Source organism: Dromaius novaehollandiae, chromosome 1, assembly GCF_036370855.1.
Source record: "Dromaius novaehollandiae isolate bDroNov1 chromosome 1, bDroNov1.hap1, whole genome shotgun sequence".
Taxonomy (NCBI): domain Eukaryota; kingdom Metazoa; phylum Chordata; class Aves; order Casuariiformes; family Dromaiidae; genus Dromaius; species Dromaius novaehollandiae.
Window position 1 is genome coordinate 159,634,921 of NC_088098.1, and position 10,492 is coordinate 159,645,412.

Here is a 10,492-nt window from a genome sequence, read left to right on the forward strand (position 1 = left end):
AACCTATTGATCCAATCTCCTGACCAAAACATTGCAGAAATCATCTGAGCTCACCAGGGCTGACTCAGAGTATGTTTAAGCAGCTCTGCAATGTCACGCGCAAAGGCTGCTCCCAGAAAGGCCCTCCAGGCTAGAACGGACTATTCACTTCAGACTGATCGCTCTGTAGCAGCAAGCTACAAGCCATAAAGGCACAGAATGACAGGAGCAGGTTTTGGGAAACTGTTGGCAGTGGAGATGAGCCAGGTGCTCAGGAGACAATACCAAGAAGCTTTTTACAGGACCAAACAGCCATTCATCTCAGGGTTATGGCTCATGACTATAGCTGAGAACAGAAGCATTTCAGCCATTTCCCAGTAAAGCAAGAACATGGCTGAGTTCTGCTCTTTTCAAGGCCCAAGTCTGCCAAATCTCAGCTGGACCAATGAGCACCTCCGAGTGGGAGGATGTTATCACCTGGATGAGAAACTCCAGGCCCTTAGAGACAAGATACAAAAGACATGCTCCCGGCCCATGGGACAATTGGTACTGGCTATAAAGGAGCAGCACATAAAATTTCTAGGCCCATATTCAGGTTCAGAAAGAGGCAGGCACCCTCTCTGGAGATTATCCCTGCCATATTTCCATAAGCTTGGAATATAGCAGCTTGGCATCAGGTGCCTGGTAGATAATCGCTGATCACCACCTGGGACATCCTGGACACTATCAACACTTTCTGGATGCACAACTTGCTGAGAACTTCCAGGCTGATCCAGGAAAGTGGGCTTTCCAGTTCTCTCAGAATACAAGATCTTTCCCAAGAGCCTCTCCAATTTCAGAAATTGCCTTCTGTAGCACAGCCCACAACAGCAAAGTGCACAAAGCTTGCGTTTCAGAAATTCCTTCTGGGACAAACAGGTTTCCTTTCCCACAAAGCCAAGAGTAATGATGCAACAATACTTTGTGCATCAACACAGTGACTCTAGCAAATACCCCTAACAATTTCTACAAAAGTTCCCATTCATATTGAGTGGCTAGTGAAAATACCTTCTCGTGGTTCAAGGTTCACAGGCCTTGCCTCCAAGATGAACTTGACCCCTGCACAAGATAGCACTGTCCAGATCACGAGCACTCACTGTGCACTTTGCATGCATACAGGAAACCCTTTCAAGCCCAGTGCATAGGTTGTTCTCACCCCTCAGAATGATGGATGGGATGCTTTTATTAGATAAACCAACAGGTGCCCAATCCAGCAGTGCGCCAAGGAAGACTAACCAATTAACTCCAAACTGGTTCGACCTTCGTACATTCACTTACAGTCATAACTGCAGCTTGGCGTTATGTATCCTTCTGGTTGTTTGGCTTAAGGCAGTGAGCATATTGCTATATTCTTCAGCTATACAAAAACAGGTTATTCACAGTCCATAGTGGGGAGGCCTGCAGCTGTAAACACATACAAGGTACGCTTCCAATCTTCAGAGTTCAGCATTGGAGACCTGACTTCCTCTCCTAATGGATGATGAGGTCTGAATGCCCACATGCCTCCTCTGAGTCTTCCTGCCAAAAGCCTTGTGAAACACATCATAGAAGCAGAACTGCTTCCTCCTCCAGGATTTGTTCCACTGGTAAAAACACCATGTTTTTTCTCCATTTTAATCTAATAGTCTTCTCCATCCATCTCTCCAAACAGCCCATGAGAATAGAGACCTTTACATAACAGATTGTAGCAGGCTAACTTTTCAAAATTGTAACCCTACTGACATTCTTTGTTCCTGTTGCATAAAACTGCTTGCAGTACCATGCTCCCATCCCCCCTCCTCCTCCACCACCACATGCAGGCTCAGAATCTGGCTCTTTATGGTAGCGACATTTTAAGAGTGGGAGATTGCTCTACTTCTGTCACAGTTTTTGAAGTGGACTGAGGTCAAGGATATGGCACAAAGGTAGGGCAGTACAAGCCATATTGGGCAGTCTTGTAGGACATGGTGGCAGAATTCTACAAATCAGCAGAATAAATTTTAATTAACAAAACAACTTTTCAAAATAAGGCTTAATTTGAAAGATATCTTTTCAAAACAAGCATAGCATCAGTAATATACCTAGAAATAAAATATATCTAAAGATTCAGAGGCTTCAAAATAGATTCCCCCTCCCAGGATATTACTTTGAATATTAGTCAAAAAATATTTATTTGGTAATGCACATCAATAAATGTATACAGGCATTTTCATGGAACTATAGAAGAGAACACTGCCCCAATACTGAATATTTGGTACCTTGTGTCCTTCCTTTAAGAACAGTTCTTTATTGTTTTACACAATTTTTACATTCATACAAAGTTATACTTGTATTTACCCTTAGACTACTCTGAAAATATTTGTTTTAAAAAACCTGTCTATCAGAAATAACAACCTCTAATCTGCTATATTTATGAAATGTTAACCTAAGGTATTACTTAACAATCGATAATCATTTGTGCTCCAGTTCAATGTTTTCTCTGAGCCAAGAAAAAACCTGTGTGTTTATTTCTTCCATGATATCATCTGTTGTTCGTCCTTTGACTGCCATCCCATGGTTTGCTTTATCAATCCAATGGATTTTTTTAGAAGCTTTCATTTTGCTCGCCACATCTTCTAACAATTGCTATGGAGAAAATCAAGAATGGGAAAAGTCAGAGAATCAGAGGCTAAGCAGTTTTCAAACTGTGCAAGTTACAGCTGTTCCTTTACCTGTGCAAAACATAATAGGCAACTATTAAAAAAAGTGGAGTGGTGTGCCCTTTAAAAAGATGTTGACAGAAAAGATGTGACAATCCCATATTCAGTAATGGAACTTGCTAAAAGGTTAGCCATCAGTGTCAGTCTGTCACCCAACTGAAAACAGCAGAAATTTAGAACTTCAAAAAATTGCAGAGGTCATAACCCTGTGAAGGCTCCTTCCCTGCACTGATAAAGGAATCTACTCTCACTGCCAGATGGTATTACTAACAATGAAATGACAGAACTTGTTAAGTCACAGTTGTCTACAACAGCAGAATATCAATATAGTTCCCTAGAGATTAACTATGACTCTGCTCGACTTTCCCAGTAAACAGATCTAGGATAAATGATAAGCCAGACACAAAAGAATGAAGATTTCCCCCATTAAGAGGGCATTCCAAGTATCTGCTGGTTACTAACACAACTAATTTTGGTTGCAACCCCTTATGAAAGTGTTATGGCTCCTTATAAACTGTCCAGGCATGGAAAATGCTAAGCACACAGTCTCAAATTTGAGTAGGACTGTTTAAGGACAACATACATGTACTTTGCAAGAAAACAAAGCAGAAAAACATTATAATCTGATCACTGAACACTTGTTTTTCATCTCAACAAAAAATACCACTTTCTTTCAGAGATGTCTGTCTTGTGAGCAGAGCTGCTTTGCTGGAAAAACGTGTCACAAAAATATGATGAATGTGGATTGTACCGTGTAGTACAGTGTTTCTATTTTGTAACCTGAATTGGTTAAGACAGAGTTCAGACAGCACAGTAAGTAACCCTCTCCTTCCGCACACTGTTTATAATTTGGTACAACATATCCTATCAAGAAAGACAAAACATTTAAATCAGCATTATTTTAGTGGCCCAAGAATGAATTTATTACAGCAGCTGATGAAGTATGAGCCAGAAGTGCTGAGCAGCAAAAGCAAGCACCTCAGGTTTCCTTAATTCTGATGGTGACATTTCCTTCCCAAAGCTTCCTTCCTTCAGAAGACTATTAATCAAAGTCACAGCTGTGGATACCAAAGTCACTGAGACTAATTCCCGTTCCTCCACACTACCCTTCATAGTAGCATTTACTGCGATACTCACTTTTTCACACATCTCATCTGCTGATCCTGAGACAAATAGCACTGGACACCTGATAAATAATAAATCCTCATTCCGGAGTTTGGACTGAAGTTTTGGTCGATGCAATGGGTAAGATAAGCATACTAAGCCTTGAATGAAGTCATCATCACCATCCTGGCTAAGCTGACGTATCACTGAGGCAGCAGCTCGTGAGCCCATGGAACGGCCTTTCTCCCATGTAAAAATAAAGCAAGAAAGTATATCCACTATCATCTCGTCTACATTCTATTAGAATAAACAATTCCTAAAAACAATTCTAAGTGTTTTTCAGTGCGCCAGTGGTACAAAATGCTAGAGATACTTTCATTCATCAACTCTGTGGAAAATACTAATCAGAATTTCAGTATTTTCTGATAAGGTAACTCACTGGTTATATTATGATTCCATATCACTATTTAAAAAAGGAAAAAGAAACAGAGAGGGATCCTTTGGAATACCGGAAAGGGTAATAGTTCATCCTATGAAAAAAAAATGAAGAACAGGCCCTACATTCCAGACCTTTCAAATTCTAAAGAACAATGCTATTACCTTGCATTGATTTTTCTTATGCGACCTAAATCTGCCCAGAGTAAAAACAAAGTTTTGTGGTCCTTGCCCCCAAACCAAATCCAGTAAGTTTAGGCACACCTCAAATTTCAGCCAAAAACTATAAGTAAAAATAGAAACTAATAGTACTAACCTCTAGCTGAACTATTTCCCACTTGATTATATAGCACAGTAGTAGCTGGAATCCAGGTAGGATGCATCTACTTCACTTTTCACATAATATAACTGATTTTCTATCTGCCACTGGGTTTATTTACCAAAATCTGCCTTGGGAAAACAGCTATTTGCAAGTAACGGGAATTCTTCAAGATCTGTAGTAATCCTGTCCACGTGTGGATTATGAGAGAAGTCATGCTCTTCCACTTAAGAGCAGAAAGTTTTCTCTCAAAGAATCTGGAAAACATGGCCTATTGCTCTTTCCTTCCCTTCTGGAGCAAAATCTGCAGCAGCCATAAGGACAGTGAATAGGTCTAGACAACCATACTCCCACAGGAATTTTTTTGAAAATGTCAAGCTAGATATTCCCATTTTTGGTCCAAGAAGCAGTGCTGCCAATGCAGCTACTAGAGAGCCAAGTTGTATACGTGCCTGGCTCATCCACCAGCTACAGAGCTCGTAGGTTTCAGCTCCAGGTTAGGATACCTAAAGGCAGATGATGTAAGTGGATTTGGCCCCTATGTTCCCATTGCAGTCAGTGGACAATTAATCAATTAATGAAGATTACAGAGCATCCAACTCTCTGTAAAGAAGATCCTACTAGTAGACAGCTGAATTGCTCTGTCTAGGCAATCTCTAGTCTCTCTAAATAGTGAGAGTTTATTTAGCTTGTTCCCATGTTAGACACTAAGCGTTTGGTGACTACTCAAACTGAAACCCATCCTCCACATATGAAGTTCATTCATTTTTTCCCAGAGCAGGGTAGACTTCAAAAGCGAGTAATTTCAGATTACGATTGTTAAAGCCAGTATAAGAGGGAAAATTATAGATAATGAAAATCTTACCTGCAAGGAAGACACCTGAAAGTTTATAATCATCAGAAAGCTTTAAGTATTCCTAAAGAAATAAGATAAAGTGAAATATTACAAGTCACCAACTCAGCAGCATTAAGAAAGCTGAAGGGTTTTGTTCCTGTGTGGGGCTACTAAACATGAGTTGGGAGGCATTTTCCCCTACTGATTAAACAAAGAACATACATACATACAACATTTTCTTGTTTTTCACACAAATAACCACATAATATTTTGTGGCAAAAATATAAGATGAGTAATAATCATGAGCAACTTCACATTAGTTCTCAGCAAGTCTGAAAGTTCAGATGAGCTATCGAGTTACTAAAATGTACCTAATTACTGTGTATCAACCTAGTTATAGTAACAGACCACATTCAGGCTTCTGGCCCATCAAAAGGCACAGTAAATTAGCGCAAAGACCCTTCATTGGGGGTTTTAAGGTCATGTATTTTACCTTATATTTCCAGCAAAAAGGTTAAGACACAGTTACTTTTGACAGAAAAGATAAAATTCAGCAATAGAATTTTTCGCAGTTTACAGGAGATAACTAATTGGATTTTTTTAAAATTAGTATCTACTATCTTAGCAGAGACCTTTAAACTACTGTTATACAATAGCAGATTAACATAAAGTGGCTAACAACATTATGCTTTGAAGAAAAATATCATAGAGCAGACGCATTAGTACTAGCAAAGTCTTACTTCAAAGTAACAGGCAAATAATCACAATGACTTCATGCAAATGAATTCTTTAAGAACTGGACATAGTTCCCACAGTAAAAATATCTGATACCCTAACGAATCCTAACTGAATCTTTGATTTGATGCAAAGTGCTCAGATTAGCTTCCCATACCCTAGATAATCAGGGGAACAGTTCCACTCCTTCCTACACACTCCAGAACAAGAACAGACTCCAAGCTGACACTATTATAGCAAAAGGTTGCCCATTTTAACAAAATCTAGGCATATGAGAGCATCTTAAATAACATAGTAGCAGCAGAAAGAAAAACACAAACATATAAACAAACACAGTTTAAATTGATTTTGTAACCAAAAATTATTTCACTATCTAGGGCCCTCACATGCTACTTCCAATCTCTTCTTCCCCAAATCCTTCTGCATCCCAGAATCCCCTGCTCTTCTCTTCCCCAAAGTTTGCTCTCTCAGCGCCAAACACTCAGACCCACCACAATTCCCAGGTCTGTTTCTTTTCTTTGAAATCCTGTCTGAAAGCTGTATTCCTTTTTCCCCTTCTCCTCACCAAGCAGCTCATCAGGCTCCCAGAACACCTACCTTTCACCCCCACCCTGCCCAAATCCTTTCATTTTTCCCAGCTAAAAATTCTCTCCCACCAAACATCCTTGCTCTATTCATGCCCTTGTCTCAAGCTTTTCCTTCTCTCCTTGAACTCAGAGCCACATACTTGCTGCAGCTGTTCCAACTATTACCTATCTAAAAACCGCTCCTGTTGTTTCTGCTCATGGCCATTAGCTCCATGGTGAGCTCCATTTAGCTAACCAGTGCTTCTGCTTTTTCCATAGCTGCTTGACTAATCTCTGGTGGTAATTTAGGAAATCCAGAAGCAGACAGGATTTTTTTTTTAATCAGCTGAAAACAGTTCAAATCAAGGAAAAACTGGAGGTATCATAGCCCCCTCTGGAAGTATATCCGTGGATCTGAGCTTTGACAAAATTTGATCACTTCTTACCACAACTGTTCTGTATGCTTTAGCCCTATAAGCAATGTTAAGGCCTTTACAAGTAAACCGCAGGCACAAAACTCCATGGGATGCGAGATAGGCTGCCAAAGAAACTAACTGAGGGAAATTCATATCTCCTCCAGCTCCATGGGTAAGAATCACTCCATGCGTTAATTTCTTCTTTGGCACAGAAAAAATAGCATCCAGATATTTGTTTCCAAAAGGTATTTTCACTTTAACCTAGAAACAAAAAACAAAAAAAAAGAGAAAAATGACAGTATTATTTCCAGCCTATAAATTATGATGATGAAAACCAAATGACAGGGGAAAAAATTCTGTTTAACAGTATTGGATGACACTGTAAGGGAGTATTTCTACCTCTGGTTCAAAGATTTTCCTTGTGATTATGAGCAAACCACTTTATCATTCTGCACTTCAGTTTCTCTATAAAGAAAATGAAGGTACCAAAGCTTCTCTGGCTTCAGTGGATGTTTCACAGCACAAACTGACTTTTTACCAGACAGTCTATGTATCTCTATATCTATCTGAGTGCTAACTGCCATTATCGACCTGAATAGCTCCCCATAATTAAATTTCCTATAGTGAAAAAATATTTACACTCTAATCACCTATTGCAACGCTTTTGGGTCTATAGAGCCCCATGGAGTCTGTAGGGCCAAAAGAACTGTGTTGGCTACAACTGTCTAATCCTGTAGCTGTAGGATTCATGCTCAAACTTGATTACATAGGGAAAACACTGCAACAGAGCACCATGAGAAATGGATTTGAATTTACTAGTTTTAGACATTAAAGATAACTTCAAAGCTCTTGAAAGCAGAGGAAAACATACTGGGACCAAGATGGGACCCCTGTTTCATACCACTGTATGCCCAGCTGCCACTGCCTCTCAAATATTCTTTCTTGGCAATGATCAGAGAAACCAAGCAAGGAAGAAAGTGGCTGTCAGCTGCATTACCGAATTGCTACCTTTACAGCCTTCTCACTGCTCGGCTGAAATTCAGGAATGTAAACATAAGCTGCCAAAACGGGATGGCAATATGAAGCATATGGCAGTCAGTAGTCACATATACATACAGAGAAAGAACACCAGAAATCTGAATGTCTGACACTTCTGCTTCTTGGCTACTGAGATATTGCTCAGAGAAGCCTCTCGAGGAAGATACCAAGTCAGGCGGGACTCCACCAGCTAACACCCCTACTCTAAATTTCACCTAGAAAGGCAATGGTAGCAACACAGAACAAAACTAATACAACTCACTAGGAGGGACGTGTAGTTGCCACAGACTGTATCATCTTAAATCTCTAATGGTAGGACTATAATGCCAAGTAGATTGTTGCTATGTATTCAGCCACAGCTGTTGAAAGAAGTCAAGTACTCTGCAACCTTTCTAAGCAAATTACACTACCTCCTTGCAGTATGGAGGCACTATTACCCACATAGTAAACCCAGGCATGTGCAGACTAAATGATTTTTCCAACGATACACAGGAAGGCTGTGAGTAAGGACTTGAAACCAGAATTGTAAACATTTTGTTAGTCTACTACAGAGAACATCAGTTCACCTTTTTTTTAAAAAGGAAGTAGCAACACATAAATAAAAATTTAGAATTATGAGTATAAATGCATTTTCCAGTATCTGCATGAATGAAAAGTTACAAAACATTACACTGCAAATACAGCATTGCCCGAAATATTTTGACTTTCTCTTCTCTATTTGCAGAACTTGAACCTCAAACCAAATTTAACCAAGAATTTCTTTCGTAGTTCCTTTCTAAGCAAACACCATAGAGTTAAAGGAAGCGAGCTTGGAAAACCACCCAAAGCCGCAGGGCACCTGAGACTGACAGCTCGGCCGCAATGACTGCTTATTTCAGCTTTTTCACTGATTCCAAAGGGCCGAACCAACGGTGCCACAGAGCCACCGGCGTGCTCGGCGGGAAGGCTCCCCGTGCTCGGGAGCAGCGCGGGCGGAGGAAGGCCGGCCATACCTCTGCGTGCCCGCTCATTCCTCTCTGAGGGCAGCGGCGTCTGCCCGCGGGAAGCCACCGCGTTAAAGACACCGTCAATGAGGATGGCCGCCTGAGAGGGGAGGGAAGAGGAGGAGCTCGCTCACGTCCGGCAAGGCAGGGAGCCCCTTCTGGGCGCCGGCCCAACTGTGCAGAGCACAGACGCCTCAGCCGCGCACCTCCGCTCCGCTCCGCTCCGGCTGCTCCACGGCCGCCGCGCGCGCCCCGCCCCCAGCGGTTAACAGCCCCTAGGGCCGGTGCAGCTGCTGCGGAGGGCGGTACACGGAGGGGGAACAGAGCTGAGGACCATACGCGCGCGAAGCGGCACTTTGATTGACCCACCCCGCCGCGCCGCTCGGGAGCCTGCTCTCCCCTCCCGCCCGCAGCTCAAGTGACGTCACGTGAATGACAGCCCGCCGCCCTCCCTCCAGTGGGCAGGGCATCTGCAGCGGGCTACGGCGGTGCTTGATTGGCGCACGGAAGAACAAGGCCCCGCCCCCGGCGGCTAGGGGCGGGGCTTGACGGCCGCCTACCTGGACGCGAGAGGGGTGGGGGGAGGGTTAATGGCGGAGGCAGAGGGGGTAGGTTGGGTATAGCTGTGTAGCTGGTGAGGGAGAGGGAGAGGGAGAGGGAGAGAGCGGGAAAGCGGGAAAGCGGGCTTTGGGGCCGCTGAGGTGCGCCGGAGGGCGTGCAGCCAGGATCACTTCTAGGGCAACTGTTGCATGCACACATTTTGGATAATGGTGGTAGAGTCATCCTTCGGGGAGGTAGTGTGTATGTTTTGGAGAATCTCGTAGTGAGACCCATATAAACAAAGAAGGCCTTGAAGGAGAAGAAAAAATATGGACTACAGGTTATTACTGAAGAATAGCTTGCAAAAGTGGGTTCTCACTGACTCACTGAAAGTCCAACTATCACCTAGGTTGTACTTAAGCTTGTACAATTAAAAAAAATAATAGTATGGTCAATAAAGACAGCTTTCATCCAATGAAATGAAAGATATTCTAAAACAACATTTGCAATATTTCAAAAACTTTTTAATGAAATCCTCTATGGCAAATTATTTAGTTAGAGGTCATCAATCTCTGATTTATAAGATGCCATCGTCAAATAGAACTCTACTTTTTACGTGTTAACCTAATGGAAAATAAATGTGTTCTGACTTGTATGCAGTGTTACCATGCTGGCTGGATTTTATGAATGACTGATCCAGATATTCAGGTCTTCTGAGAAGTTTATCCAGCAGATAAGTTGTGATGTACCATATATCTCACTGATGATCCTTGCTGGGACTGCCAGTTAAAGATGTATTCCAGGTCTAGACATCATTACCATAAA

The 10,492-nt window shown here is 41.9% G+C and overlaps 1 protein-coding gene across 1 annotated transcript; it reads right to left on the reverse strand.

The window, feature by feature from the left end:
* Positions 1-2,139: 2,139 nt before the first annotated feature.
* TEX30 (testis expressed 30) lies at positions 2,140-9,612 on the reverse strand. The gene is made up of 6 exons (XM_064504232.1): positions 9,497-9,612; positions 9,137-9,227; positions 7,137-7,367; positions 5,420-5,471; positions 3,834-4,039; positions 2,140-2,622 (listed from the first exon to the last, which is right to left on the reverse strand). Exons 1-6 carry the CDS (start codon positions 9,595-9,597, stop codon positions 2,449-2,451), a joined length of 855 nt encoding a protein of 284 aa, XP_064360302.1. The 5' UTR covers positions 9,598-9,612; the 3' UTR covers positions 2,140-2,448.
* Between the last annotated feature and the right edge of the window lie 880 nt (positions 9,613-10,492).

Excerpts from the sequence above, each read along its gene's own strand:
- TEX30 (XM_064504232.1), bottom strand. The coding sequence starts at position 9,597 with ATGCCCTGCCCACTGGAGGGAGGGCGGCGGGCTGTCATTCACGTGACG. Across the intron at positions 7,368-9,136 it reads GAATGAGCGGGCACGCAGAG|GTTAAAGTGAAAATACCTTT; the intron begins GTATGGCCGGCC and ends TTTTGTTTCTAG. Across the intron at positions 5,472-7,136 it reads AAGCATACAGAACAGTTGTG|GAATACTTAAAGCTTTCTGA; the intron begins GTAAGAAGTGAT and ends TTATTTCTTTAG.